General features: G+C 43.1%; 1 protein-coding gene across 1 annotated transcript in view; it reads left to right on the top strand.

The window, feature by feature from the left end:
- LRP1 (LDL receptor related protein 1) overlaps positions 1–15,506 on the top strand; it is a 518,911-nt gene that overhangs the window by 140,251 nt on the left and 363,154 nt on the right. The window contains exon 3 of the mRNA XM_073576846.1: positions 15,149–15,286. Within this exon, the coding sequence (XP_073432947.1) occupies positions 15,149–15,286 (138 nt within the window). The remainder of the gene's footprint in view (positions 1–15,148; positions 15,287–15,506) is intronic.

The raw sequence follows: 15,506 nt of genomic DNA, 5'->3' as shown, positions 1-15,506 counted from the left end.
TTTTTTTAATGCTATTGGGAGCGAACCGTAAGAAATATCAAGTCTTTGAAATCTTAAAAAGCTAAAAAAAAATTGTTCCATATGATTGTTCATGGCAGATACTCTGTCTGCCCCACGTGGAGGCTTCTGAGGTGGGGAATTGGTTTATCTAGTGTAGCCTCACGCCGATACATGGTTTCCTTAAGGTTCACCGACATTAGTGATTCCAGCAAATCCGTATTTACTAGGCATCCTTTGTTACAGTGTCAAAAGTCGACATGCTTGTCAAAACGAGCGCAAGGTCTGCCTCGGTAAGTCTGCTGGACTCAGTTGGGAAACAAGTCAAGAAGAAAGAGAAAATCTGTGCGCGCTGCACCCAGCTGTTCTAGCCTCACAATGTGACGGGGATGCATGTCGGAGCATGTCGGGGGGAAAAGGGTTTCCCTAAATGACCGCTGTTTTGTAGATTCAGGCGTGTTTACAGCGACGGCGTAATCCGAACTATATGAAGAAATCCACATTCTCCGGCTCCACGAAAATGTAGGTCTTGTTGAAATAATTAGAACAAAGGTCGGTTTTCTCGCTGTAAACATTGCATTTATAGCCGGCATTAAGGTGGCAAATCTGAGAGCTCGAGGACTCAGCTGACACTACAGGTCTAATCTGCTTCAGGAAGGGTTTCCTACATCACATGAAGGTCTTTCACAACAGAGCGGCATTGTATTGTGTGCTGGCAAATCTCAATACAGGACATTGTATCTAAATCTTCAGCTATATTAAGATAACAATGAAATGACCCATTAACCAGAACAGCTCAATTGACTCACATAACACTGGCCTGCATTTTTGTTTCTTATGTATTTAATGAGGTTGTCTACTAAAAATGTATGGATTATCACTCTGGTTAGTGTTCGCTCCCGACAGAGTCTGCTGTTCATTTGGAGCTGATCTGCAGTGTGATGGAGCTGTCGTGTTCCACTTCGTACACTGGTTACATCTGGCCACTGCCGAAGCTAGGACACCGCTTTGTCACTCTAATTAGTAGTAACTCCTAGATTTAGTAGATCGGCTCCTAGGCCACTCCCAGGTATTGCAGATCAGCTCCTAGGCCACTCCTGGGTATTGCGGATCAGCTCCTAGGCCACTCCCGGGTATTGCGGATCAGCTCCTAGGCCACTCCCGGGTATTGCGGATCAGCTCCTAGGCCACTCTTGGGTATTGCAGATCAGCTCCTAGGCCACTCCCGGGTATTGCAGATCAGCTCCTAGGCCACTCCCGGGTATTGCAGATCAGCTCCTAGGCCACTCTTGGGTATTGCAGATCAGCTCCTAGGCCACTCCCGGGTATTGCAGATCAGCTCCTAGGCCACTCCCGGGTATTGCAGATCAGCTCCTAGGCCACTCCCGGGTATTGCAGATCAGCTCCTAGGCCACTCTTGGGTATTGCAGATCAGCTCCTAGGCCACTCCCGGGTATTGCAGATCAGCTCCTAGGCCACTCCCGGGTATTGCAGATCAGCTCCTAGGCCACTCCTGGGTATTGCAGATCAGCTCCTAGGCCACTCCCGGGTATTGCAGACCAGCTCATAGGCCACTCCCGGGTATTGCAGATCAGCTCCTAGGCCACTCCCGGGTATTGCAGATCAGCTCCTAGGCCGCTCCTGGGTATTGCAGATCAGCTCCTAGGCCACTCCCGGGTATTGCAGATCAGCTCCTAGGCCACTCCCGGGTATTGCAGACCAGCTCATAGGCCACTCCCGGGTATTGCAGATCAGCTCCTAGGCCGCTCCTGGGTATTGCAGATCAGCTCCTAGGCCACTCCCGGGTATTGCGAATCAGCTCCTAGGCCACTCCCGGGTATTGAGAATCAGCTCCTAGGCCACTCCCGGGTATTGAGAATCAGCTCCTAGGCCACTCCCAATTATCTCCTAGGCCATTTCCGATCGACTCCTAGGGCACTCCCGATTGGCTCGATTTGGAATGGACAACCCCTTTAAAATAGTAAAAAAAACAACTATACCTCTAAATAGTGCATTAGGTGGAAGTCTCATTGGGGGGATAGGTTGGTATCCACCTGGTAGTCGAACAACAGAAGGTATGGTACACATCTGTCAATATTGAACTGCAAAAGGATGAAATGAAAATTGATACTCCAGCGCTGTAGGTGGACCCGATAGGGTAATGCTTCATGCTCTAATATATCCCTAAAAAGCAGTATAGAGATGCCTATATTGGGGCTCTTTCAGACGTCCTGATATTTCTGGTACTGGAAAAACCAGTAAACCACTGAAGAGAAACAACAGTATAAATTGGCAATAAAATCATTGAATTTTATCATGCTTCCTTAAAAACATAATTAGAAAAATAGATACAAACAGGGATGCTGCTAACCAAGCAGGGATACCATATCTCATGTGGCCAAACAGAGTATGTCATGCACGTGATATAAATAAATAAAATCTGATAAAAAAGAAACCTGTAACATTCTCTATGGATATAGACAATAAAGTGTTTTAAATAGTGCGGATATTACAGGCATTCACCATGGAAGTGTCCACAATATTGCAGTGTTGCAGGCTGAGTCTGTAGCATTCGCTATAAGTATAGGGAAACCAGTGTACATACTAGTGCAAAAGCACGGGCAAAATAAATTAGGTCCAGAGTCACTTACATGATTATAGAGTTAAATCTGTATGGCGTGCCCAGTAGCAGAGATATTGGTGTCCATGTGTGTAATACTGGTGGCATTCGTGTGCCGTATCAGTATCACAAGTACCGGTGTCTGGGAAGCAGTGCTACCGCTAGCTCTGTTCCCCGGTGCCGGGTGAAGACTGCTATCATCACTCAGAGCTACATCTGCACATTCTGCTATATTTTTTTTGTCCTATAAAGGCGAAGTTTTAACTACTTTACTTTGATGCTGGAGAACGTCGTCTTCTGGACCATTGAGAGCTGTTTCAAATTTGGCATACGGTGTGTTTTTTTATAGAAAGTGTTGCATGTTGGCCAGATCTGTCCAGTATATTGATCTACTGGGGTGTAATGTAGAAAACTATGGCTGTGCAATGCATTTTGTCCCAGATGAGTATTCGGGTGGTCGGCCATTTGGGCAGTCTATGAGGAGGGAGAGGAAAGGTTACCTTCTGACCTTCCGCACATGAGATTGCTGAGTCAACAATGACACCCACTCTATGTAAAGAAAGTGTTTGGCAGGACATTATGTGAGTGTGTCGGCATGCTCCAAGCCTTTTTATTACTTGTGTAAATGGGAAAAAAAAAGTTTTCTGCTCAGTTTAAGAGTTTAAATAGCAAACCATTATCTATGTAAATATGTGTAGACAGGATGGGACAAGTCCTATATGCACGGCTGCCTGTGGCAGGGTTAATATTGGCTTCTCATTTCCGCTCTATTATCCTGTGACACAACTAAGGGCAGCAATGAGTCAGTCGCCCCCTTTCCCCTACACGAACGCTTTAATTCTAAAATACTCAGCGGCGCGGCATACGACCTGCAGGGAAAAATGTCATTTTACCCAAACCATGCAGCTTCTACAGGCTGGCGCTAAAGTGGGGGAAAGAACTCTAAAGCCCTTCTCCCACATAGGTTTTTAATGTGTGCAGAAAATCCACTGCATGATTTCATGAAAACTCCCCCTAAAATAATCAGTGTAGGACTATGTGGGACTTGATCACCTGAAAAAAAAAAAAAAAATTCAATACTGTAGTTTTTCAGAAAAATCTGCCTATGAGGGCTCCTTGGCACAGTGCACTGCTGCGCCCCCTCGGTCAGCATGCCGCGCACCTCTCCTGAGTTTGATTGGGCCTGATTTGAGTCGCCAACTCTGGCCTTCCTTGCTGACACTCCAGGAGCCCAGTGAGCGCGTGCAGGCAGTGTCAGCACTCTCCTCCCGCTTTCTTGCCTGCAATGGCCACCTGTTGCACGATCACACAGTAGTAGGCAGCCGCTGCAGACAACATAAAGGCAGCAGAGCTCATCCACACTGACACTGTGTGTGTGCTCGCTGGGTTCCTGCAGTGTCAGTGTGGACGAGCAGGGCCGGTGATTTAAATCCTATATCAGACTAAGGCACTCCTGTTACAATTTGTACCCCAACCCTTGCTGAACTGATGTATGGGAGCATGCACCTAAGAGGATATCGTGCAGGAAATGTAATTGGTATAAATGTCCTGCACAGGCACGTATAGAGAGAATTATACAGGGGTATCAAATGTAAAAAGCATCTGCAGTATGCTGGTCTGACCAGGGGGCCCAAATGTAGCCCACTTATTGCGTCTTCTGCTGCACGCAGCACTGATCTTTTCACGTGTGTCCCCTATTGGACACTTTCTATGTTCACAGTCTTTGCAGTAATCCCCTCGGTATTTTCTCTTTATGTGTTACAATCTATTTTTCCATTGCAATTAGCCACTTGGCGCGCCTCTACTACAACAACCATCTTTTCTTAATATTCTCTTGGCGACATGTATGCATTTATGTATGTGCTTTATCTATTATTGACCAAATGATTTAAGAGCTTTCGCCTACACCTGATGTTCTGAGGGTATGATGTTCTATAAGGAGGTCCCGTTACTGTTAGGTAGGGTTTGTTGACGTCCCGTTAATGCTGTTCGACTCCTAATGATCTGTAGGATATGTTGTTCTATAAGGAGGTCCCATTACCGCTGTTCTACAGTGGGTACGGAAAGTATTCAGACCCCTTTAAATTTTTCACTCTTTGTTTCATTGCAGACATTTGGTAAATTCATAAGTTCATTTTTTTTCTCATTAATGTACACTCTGCACCCCATCTTGAATGAAAATAAAAAACCAGAAATGTAGAAAGTTTTGCAAATTTACTAAAAACGACCCTTTGCTCAGTATTGAGTAGAAACACCCTTTTGAGCTAGTACAGCCATGAGTCTTCTTGGGAATGATGCAACAAGTTTTTCTCACCTGGATTTGGGGATCCTCTGCCATTCTTCCTTGCAGATCCTCTCCAGTTCCGTCAGGTTGGATGATGAATGTTGGTGAACAGTCATTTTCAGGTCTCTCCAGAGATGCTCAATTGGGTTTAGGTCAGGGCTCTGGCTGGGCCAGTCAAGAATAGTCACGGAGTTGTTCTGAAGCCATGCCTTTGTTATTTCAGCTGTGTGCTTTTGGTTATTGTCTTGTTGGAAGCTGAACCTTTGGCCAAGTCTGAGTTCCAGAACACTCTGCAAGAGGTTTTCATCCAGGATATCTCTGTACTTGGCCCCATTCATGTTTCCTTCAATTGCAACCAGTCGTCCTGTCCCTGTAGCTGAAAAACACCCCAATACCATGATGCTGCCACCACCATGTTTCACTGTTGGGATTGTATTGGGCAGGTGATGAGCAGTGCCTGGTTTTCTCCACACATACCACTTAGAATTATCACCACGAAGTTCTATCTTTGTCTCATCAGACCAGAGAATCTTATTTCTCATAGTCTGGGAGTCCTTCATGTGTTTTTTTTTTTTTTTTTTAAGCAAACTCTATGCGGGCTTTCATGTGTCTGGCACTGAGAAGAGGCTTTCGTCTGGCCACTCTGCCGAAAAAGGCCCGACTGGTGGAGGGCTGCAGTGATAGTTGAGTTTGTGGAACTTTCTCCCATCTCCCTACTGCATCTGTGGAGCTCAGGCACAGTGATCTTGGGCTTTTTATTTACCTCTCTCACCAAGGCTCTTCTCCCACGATTCTCAGTTTGGCTGAACGGCCAGGTCTAGGAAGACTTCTGCTGGTCCCAAACCTCTTCCATCTAAGGATTATGGAGGCCACTGTACTCGTAGGAACCTTGAGTACTGCAGAAATTCTTTTGTAACCTTGGCCAGATGTGTGCCTTGCCACAATTCTGTCTCTAAGCTCCTTGGCCAGTTCCTTTGACTTCATGATTCTCATTTGGTCTGACATACACTGTGAGCTGTGAGGTCTTATATAGACAGGTGTGTGCCTTTACAAATCAAGTCCTATCAGTTTAATTAAACACAGCTGGACTTCAGTGAAGGAGTAGAACCATCTCAAGGAGGATCATACAGCATGTGACTTAAATATGAGTGTCTGAGCAAATTGTCTGAATACTTATGACCATGTGATATTTCAGGTTTTTTTTTATAAATTTGCAAAAATTTCTACCTTTCTGGTTTTGTCAGTCAAGATGGGGTGCAGAGTGTACATTAATGAGAAAAAAATGAACTTTTTTTAATTTACCAAATGGCTGCAATGAAACAAAGAGTAAAAAATGTAAAGGGGTCTGAATACTTTCCGTACCCACTCTACTCCTAATGTTCTGTAGGGTATGTTCTATAAGGAGGTCCCGTCTGGGAGAAATACATCATTTCCTGGAACAATTTCAATTCCATGACTGTTTATATCCCTCTCTTTTTTTTTTTTTTTAATTTGTTATCATCTAGCTGTATTGGTACACCATGTATATTCTTTAGGTTGCTTTTACACTTACCGCATTTTTTGCGGCCTGTGGTTTTTTATTTTTCCACGAATAAAAAACGGCGTTCCGTAAAACTGGAAGTCACTGTCTGCCCCAAAAACAAACTTCCGTTTGTTTTTGCGGCCCCATCGTATCTCAATGGGGGCCGTGTCCGTACGCCGTATAAAAGATCAAGCAATCTCGATCTTTTATCACGGCCGCAAATACGGCCCCCACGGCCGTACAGCACACGGCGCACTGTGGAATTTTTGCGGGCCGATTTTGCAGCCCCATAGGAATCTATTGGGGCTGCAAAATCGGCCCGCAAAAAAAACCGGTAAGTGTAAAAGGAACCTTAGACACGGCGTTTCAATGAGTCACTGAGAAAAAAATGTATTCAGCTTATACCGATAATGTCTGTAAAGCGCTGTGGAATTAATGGCGCTATTTAAGTGAGTAAAGTAAATACAGTAGATAGATATGTGTATTTTGTGGGGAGTTGGAGGCGATAACGGAAACCTGTGAAGCCACACTAATATATCTAGAAAGAAAATGGCATATAACTCATCCTGAGTGAAGGGTCATCATTACCTTTCATATCTCCACTTCATAGAATCATAGAGTTGGAAGAGACCTCCTGGGCCATCTGGTCCAACCCCCTGCTCAAAGCAGGATTCGCTAAATCATCCCAGTTAGATGTCTGTCCAGCCTCTGTTTGAAGACTTCCATTGAAGGAGAACTCACCACTTCTCATGGCAGCCTGTTCCACTCATTGATCACTCTAACTGTCAAAAAGTTTTTTCTAATATCTAATCTGTGTCTCCTCCCATTCAGCTTCATCCCATTGCTTCTAGTCTTTCCTTGTGCAAATGAGAATAAAGTTGATCCTTCTACAATGTGACAGCCCTTTAGATATTTGTAGACAGCTATTAAGTCTCCTCTCAGTCTTCTCTTTTGCAAACTAAACATTCCCAAATCCTGCAACCTTTCCTCATAAGACAGGGTTTGCAGACCGGTCACCATTCTGGTCGCTCTTTTCTGAACTTGCTCCAGTTTGTTGATGTCTTTTTTAAAATGTGGTGCCCAAAATTGGACACAATATTCCAGATGAGGTCTGACCAAAGAGGAGTAGAGGGAAATAATTACTTCACGTGATCTAGACTGTATGCTTCTGTTAATACATCCTAGAATTGCATTTGCCTTTTTTGCTGCTGCATCACACTGTTGACTCATATTCAGTCTGTGATCTATTAGTATACCCAAGTCTTTTTCACATGTGCTGTCACTTAGCCCTATTCCTCCCATTCTATATATGCTTTTTTCATTTTTATTGCCCAGATGTAGTACTTTGCATTTCTCCCTGTTAAAAACCATTCTGTTAGTTGCTGCCCACTTCTCCAGTTTATTTAAATCTTTTTGAATCCTCTCTCTCTCTTCTCTAGTATTAGCTATCCCTCCTAGCTTTGTGTCATCAGCAAATTTTATCAGTTTACCCTCAATTCCTTCATCTAAATCGTTGATAAAGATGTTGAACAATACAGGGCCCAGGACAGAGCCCTGTGGTACCCCACTTGAGACATTCTTCCAACTGGATGTGCAGCCATTTACGACCACTCTTTGGGTCCGATCACTAAGCCAGTTATGAATCCACCTAACAGTTGCCTTGTCCATTCCATACTTAGTCATTTTTTCAATAAGGATTGTATGAGAGACTTTGTCAAATGCTTTGCTGAAGTCAAGATATACTATATCTACAACATTTCCTTGATCCACCCAATCAGTAATACCGTCATAGAAGGAAATTAAATTAGTCTGACATGACTTATTAGTTACAAACCCATGCTGACTCTGTTTAATCACTTCATTCTTATCCAGGTATTGACATACATGTTGTTTAATAATTTGTTCAAAGATCTTTCCTGGTATAGAAGTCAGACTCACCGGCCTATAGTTGCCTGGGTCCACCTTCTTCCCCTTTTTGAAGATAGGAACAACATTTGCTCTTCTCCAGTCTTCTGGCACTTCTCCTGTTCTCCAAGAATTTTCAAAGATTATGGAGAGGGGTTCAAAAATTTCTTCTGCTATCTCCTTCAGTACTCTGGGGTGTAATTCATCTGGACCTGGAGACTTGAATTCATTTAGGTTAGCTAAGTGTTTCCTCACTATCTTTCTGTTTATAGATATCCTGGATTCTTCTATTCCCTTAATAGGACAGTGAATAACAGTTGATGCTACATTTCCTTTCTGAGAGAAAACAGATGCAAAATAGGAATTTAAAAGTTCAGCCTTCTCAACATCCTGTCTTACCATTTCATCATTTTCATCCTGTAAAAATCCTATAGCATCTTTGACTTTTCTTTTACTTTTGACATATCCCCAAAATCCTTTAATATTGCTTTTGACATCTCTTGCAAGCCTCAATTCATTTTCAGCTTTAGCTAATCTGATTTGTGCCCTGCAGGTTCTGCAGACAGCATTATATTCTTCTTTAGATATGCCTCCCTCTTTCCATTTTATAAACATTTTTTTCTTCCTTTTTAGCATGTGCTTAAGTTCTGTGTTCATCCATCGTGGTTTCCTTAAATGCTTCCTATTCTTCCCTCTTTTCGGAATTGTTAACAACTGTGCTTTGAGAATTTCATTTTTCAAGATTTCCCATCCTTCCTGGACATTTTTGTCTTTAAGGATATCCAGCCATTGGATCCCTCCAATTCTCTTTCTGAATCCCTTAAAATCTGCCTTTCTGAAATCTAACCTTGACGTCTGAGTCTTCACAGGTCTTCCGCCTCTAGTTATCCAAAATTCTAAAATAGCATGGTCGCTACCTCCTAGGGTCCCAGCCACTTTTACCTCCTCAACCATTTCCTCCCTGTTTATAAGGATTAGATCCAAGGTAGCAGTTCCCCTTGTTTTCTCCTTAACCTTTTGGAAGATAAAGTTGTCAGCAAGAGAGGATAAGAATTTCCTTGACCTGTTAGTTTTGCCTGAGAGAGATTCCCAACAAATGTCTCGATAGTTGAAATCTCCCATGACAACTATGTCATATTTTTTGGAGAACTTGGCCATTTGATGCATAAAGAGTTCATCCATATCTTCAGCTTGCACAGGCGGCCTGTAGTAAATGCCTACAATGGTGTCCTTTCCATTGTTCTGTCCTTGTATTCTTAACCAAACAGTTTCCACAGAACTCCCAGTCTCTGAAGCTTCAATCTCTGTGCAGATATACGCATTTCTAACATACAATGCGACACCCCCTCCTCGTTTATCAAGTCTGTTTCTTGCAAATAAGTTGTATCCTTCTAGTCTTGTATTCCAATCATGTGTATTGTCCCACCAAGTTTCAGTGATTCCAATGACATCATATTTCTTTTCCTGTGTTAGTAGTTCCAATTCTCCTTGTTTGTTGCCCATGCTTTGTGCATTAGTATAGAAACATTTTAGTTTGTGATAGGTTTCTCTTTCTCCAATATTTTTATTAATTAGATTCTTTCGTCTTTGTTCTTCCTTTCCACTTCGAATAGCAGAGTTCTCAATAGCATTTGTCAGGTGTATGGCTTTTTCTGGTCTTTTGCTTCCCTTCCCATGTTGTTCTAGTTTAAAGCTCTCCTTACAAGTGTAGCAAGGCGACTTCCAAATACCTGCTTTCCAGTCTTCGTAAGGTGCACCCCATCTCTAGCAAGTAGTCCATCGTATAAGTAGTTCACTCCGTGATCCAGAAATCCAAATCGTTGCTGACGGCACCATCGACGTAACCAGTTGTTCACCTGCAGAATCTTATTCCACCTCCTTGCTCCATGGCCATCCACTGGGAGGATGGAAGAGAAGACCACCTGCGCTCCCAGTTCTTTCACTTTCTTGCCTAAGTCTTCAAAGTCTCTGCAGATGGTTTCCAGGTCGTTTCTTGCGGTGTCATTTGTCCCCACATGTAGTAGCAGGAATGGGTAGTCATCTGTAGGTCTGAAGAGTCCTGATATCCTGTCAGACACATCTTTAATTTTTGCACCTGGAAGACAGCACATTTCTCTTGAAGTTATATCCGGTCTGCAGATAGCGGCCTCTGTTCCTCTCAACAGGGAATCACCCATGACCACCACTCTCCGTTTCTTCTTCACAACATTTTTTTTCTCCATCCAGGAGGACTCTGAAGGCGTACAAGGTTGCTGTTTGTTGGCAAAGTCTTATCCTGATGTATTTCTTCATCGTTTTCCTGCGTGAGAGCCTGGTACTGGTTTCTGAGCAGTATGGGTGCTGACTGCCTCCTGATCCTCCTGCTTCTCTGGGTCACATGTCTCCATTCCTCTGTTTCTTCAGGTGCACTTCGAATTTCTTCTCTTTCTGTAACATGAAGAGATAATTCTGCTCTGTCCAAGAACTCTTCACCTTCCTTAATGATCTTCAACGTAGCTAACCTCTCTTCGAGATTTTGCAACTTTTCCTCCAACAGGGACACAAGCTTGCATTTGTGGCATGTGAAGTTTGGCTTTTCTACTGGTAAATCTGTGAACATGTAGCAAGAAATGCAGCTCACCAAATGGCTCCTGGCCTCTTCCATCTTGAGATTTCTTAAAAACGATGAAAGATGAGCCAAAATTTGCGCGGTTTCTCCGATTTCCTCTTTTCAGCTGCAACGGCCAAAACCCAGTGATCGTTGAGCTCGCGGAGACTCTTCACTTATCCCAGAAGGCACTGGGAATATGCAAATGATCTCCTCAAGACTCTTCCCCTGGTTTTCCGATTTCCTCTTTTCAGCTGCAACGGCCAAAACCCAGTGATCGTTGAGCTCGCGGAGACTCTTCACTTATCCCAGAAGGCACTGGGAATATGCAAATGATCTCCTCAAGACTCTTCCCCTGGTTTTCCGATTTCCTCTTTTCAGCTGCAACGGCCAAAACCCAGTGATCGTTGAGCTCGCGGAGACTCTTCACTTATCCCAGAAGGCACTGGGAATATGCATATGATCTCCTCAAGACTCTTCCCCTGGTTTTTGAGGATATCTAGGAGCATTCAGTGACACTTGTGAATAAGGATCACAAAACGCCCCTCGTTGTGTCTACACTTGCACCTCCCACCACATTTGCCACGTGCCCTTATAACAGACCCCCATTTTCTGCCCTTGTAGATGGGTCCCTATTTTATAGAACATGGCAGCTGTCAAGTGTGCTGACACCTAGTGGCGAAACAGCTGCCGCTGCCGTCTGATCTCGGACAGTTGTCCTACAGTCCTGTGGTACTGAGTGTTGTCCTTGTGGTGGAACTGGTACTGAGTGTGCGGCCTATTGTACTGCTGCGGGGAAGGGAAAATGAAGGGTGGCACACCAGAGGGCCGAGGAGAAGGATTGGTTGTGTTACTGTTCATGGAAAGGTCCAGACTCTGTTGTCTGGACTGTAAGTCTATGTTCACACGTTGTGTTTTTTATGCACAGCTTAAGCTGCTTGCAAAAAGCACATTTTGCTTAGTTTTTGTTGCGTTTTTGCCATTTTGCAAATAATAATCTTTATTTATATAGCACCAACCTATTCTGCAGCGCTTTACAATTCAACAGTTCATATACAACCGTTATAAGTGACAACGTTAAAGATAATACAGTAATTAAAGCAAAATAATGACGACCCTGCCCGTGAGAGCTTACAATCTACATTAACCATTGGGCCCAGTGCTCCGATAACACGCCGGATAGCCTCGTCCAAGGTACACCCCAGTGTGAGCGAGGCCTCAGCTTGAGTTTAGTCTCTCTTACAAAGTTCTCTCTTTGCTTTTCCTAAAGAAGTTGGTTTTATTGTAAACATATTTTTGTTCCGCACGTTTCTGGTTACACTGCTTCCTAATCTACACTGTGTCTTGGTTTCTCACATTTTCATTAAAAAGCCCCAAAACAAACAAACTTAGTTTTGCTCCATTTTTCCCAGCAACAAGTTGAAACTGCCTTTGATGCACATCCCATGGCAACATAGGACCCAACAAACTTAAATACTCTATAATAAATAATTGAGACATCCAGACATATGTGGAGAAAAATGGCCATGTAAACTTTATTAAGGGTTACTGAAATCCATGGGAAAAACCAAAATCCACCAAATAATTCTTTAATAAATAATTCCATAAATAATTCCTTTATTAATCCGATAACCAAAATTCGCTCATTGAAAAGAGCAATCGTACCCAACTCTAATAAAGTTTTCATGACGGAAAAAGAGAGAATTACATAAAATTGGGGAGGGCGGGCGGGCTTCTTCTTAACTTCAAAGTTGAAAAGTGATGAAATCACCTCAGGTTCCAGTATATATAGTCCTTTACTCCCGCCGAAAAGGCAGACCAATCAAAGCCCGTTACCGGGTCAATTCACACAACTCGATTTCTTATTGGTTAATAACCAGCCAATTAATAAAACAATTCCTCAGAACCTGAAAGAAGAAACTTAGAGACAGCATTAACCCTTAAACTACCCAACCCAAATAAAAACAGGTCCATGTTGCCATGTAACCATCGGACAAGGGTCCACTGCTTTGACAGTCTAACAAGCCTAAGAACTTCTCCCGTTTCATGGTATATAACTTGCCATTCACTGTTTATGAGTGAGCTATTCCTGTTTATCACTTTGCCAGCACTATAGGTGCTGGAGCTTCCTTTCACTTACAGGCATGTATTTCTCTTACTATTGTTCAATGCACTGTGTTCTACGGGCTGAAATGCCGCTTCTTTGTCATGCATGTATCCAGTATGACAGACAGGGAAGCAGGAGCACAGAAACGAGGACTGGCCCTCACGTCCGATAATCCGGCTCTCTCTACTAGAGACAGACTACACTTCACAATAAAACCTATTTCTGGTAGCTGTGTTCACATTACCAGACTAAAATCCTGAATAAGGGACTGTCATCTGTGAACTAAAATTAATGTCCAGAAGCGATGAGCGTAGTCAGCTAATTGGCAGTGGACATTACTGTGGTGTGTGCACATCTACATTGGTCATGGAAAAAGATGTAAAGAAGACCTCTAAGTTTCCCAACCTCTGCTCTCCTAATACTACAGGGACATTGCAATATCTCAGGTGAAAATGTTCTTTATTTTTCCATATTGGCGATCAGATGATGAAGGATGTGGTATGTCCTTAGCAGTGATGAGTCTGGCTCGGAGCGGTCATTAATGGGGTCTCCAGTCTAGGAGAATCTGTGTCCTCGGTGCTTCCTACCCAGGGGGAGACAGGAGGGAGTACCGGACACCTCTGTGAATGGGAAGATGCTGTCTGGAAACTATGCTAAGTAGCTGTTGGCTGTGATCAGCGCGCCGCGTTCCCCCAGCACCTTTATTTCCATCCTGTAATGTTTCATCCCACCGACAGTCTTCAGTCCGGTCTCGTCCCTTGTGCAGCGCTGTCTCTTGTCACTATTTAATACTTCAAGTCTTGTATGTTCCTCTTTGTTTATTCTGCCAATCCACTCTGCCAAGTCATTGCTCTTGTTTTTGGCATTTTTTTTTTTACTCTTTATTTTTTATTTTTATTTTTTTTAATCCGATTGTAAGAGTGCCTAAACCTTTAAAAAATAACGAACGGTTGACTTCTAAATTGTATAAAACTGTCCATCTGTGCCGCATGCATTTATTTTTTTATTTGGTCACCTTTATTCCTCCGTTTGAAATAAAAGCAATCCTCCTATACTGCTCCTCCAATGTAGTGAGCCCTCCTATATGTGTAGTGTAAAAGGGGGCTTCTCCTTCTTTCACTGTCGTCCATGGGCTCAGGGTGGGATAACTAATAGTGATGCGGGAGCGTGCTAGGACACGGCATTATCAGAGCATGCCCTGGTGCTAATCGCGGGGGTCATCGCCAGGCTTGAAAAATATGTGGAGTCGCGGCTGTTAAACAACAGGAACACATGCAGGGATACCCTGTCTGTCAGGGATTATCTGTATGTCTTTTAATAATAAAGTATAAAAGTCTTAGGCCATGTTCACAAGATCAGTATTAGGTCAGTATTTTACCTCAGTATGTGTAAGCCAAAACCAGGAGTGGGGGATATATCCAGAAGTGGTGACTGGTTTCTATTTTACTTTTCCTCTAATTGTCCCACTCCTGACTTTGACTTACAAATTCTGAGGTAAAATACTGACCAAATACTGAACGTGTGGCCGTATTCTCGCCTTGTTCTTACTCTTCACTTGCTCTTTTTCCTGTTGGTCTCCTGATATGGCGGTCCCGAGGGGTTACTGATCAGCTGCAGGCTTCTTTTTCTAAGCGGAAAAAGCCAGCTTGGACAGAATTTGAAGGCTGCAGCCGATCAGTAGGCTTTGATTGACTGCAGTAGTCACCTGGCCATATGTTGAGATGTCAGGATTGGCGGGAAGGATTGGTAGTGAGTAGAGGAGCTGCGCCAGTCTGGGAGATGCGTGTTACCTCAATCTGGGCCCACTAACAATAACTTTTAAAGTAGGTAAAAACCCGTTTACTTTATGACTCTAGTGCTCATGAATACGTTCTTAAAATTCTTCTCTAGCCTTTTGTACACAATAAAAAATAAAAAATCTTCGTTTTATGCTGGGATATTATGTCCCGCTATTACAGCCAAGCCACCACATCGATATGGTGTGTAGGTGACCATCTTGTGGGCATCCCATGCTGCTTTTTGTGTCGCTGACTTTACCTGTGTGTTCTCTCTTTAATATTTAAGCATCTGACTTCAATGTGTTTTATTTTTGTATTTAAAATGTGCATTTTTTTGTTTCCCACCAGGTCCACAGAGCAAGGTCTCGAAATGCCAGCCTAATGAGCACAACTGTTTGGGCACAGAAATCTGTATGCCGATGAGTAAGCTATGTAATGGTCATCCAGACTGTCCAGACCGCTCGGATGAAGGGTCTTTCTGTTACAGTAAGGAATCTGCTGCTTTTATGCTTTTTCTAAACCATAATATGACATGAATTGGAAACTGCAAGTAAACTTAGTTTTTTTTTTTTTTCCAATTGTTGTAATATTTTTGTAGTACACTTGGTTTGATTTGGTGAAGGTTGGTCCATATGAGTAACTTTATTCCTCAACAGTCTTTCCTTAAAAGGAGTAAGTTTCCAAGTTTTTGCTAAGTATTTTGAGA

Source organism: Dendrobates tinctorius, unplaced genomic scaffold (assembly GCF_039654945.1).
Source record: "Dendrobates tinctorius isolate UK_male_01 unplaced genomic scaffold, ASM3965494v1 ptg000051l, whole genome shotgun sequence".
Lineage (NCBI taxonomy): Eukaryota > Metazoa > Chordata > Amphibia > Anura > Dendrobatidae > Dendrobates > Dendrobates tinctorius.
The sequence above is the reverse complement of the archived record's forward strand: the minus strand, read 5'-3'. Positions and strand labels throughout refer to the sequence as shown.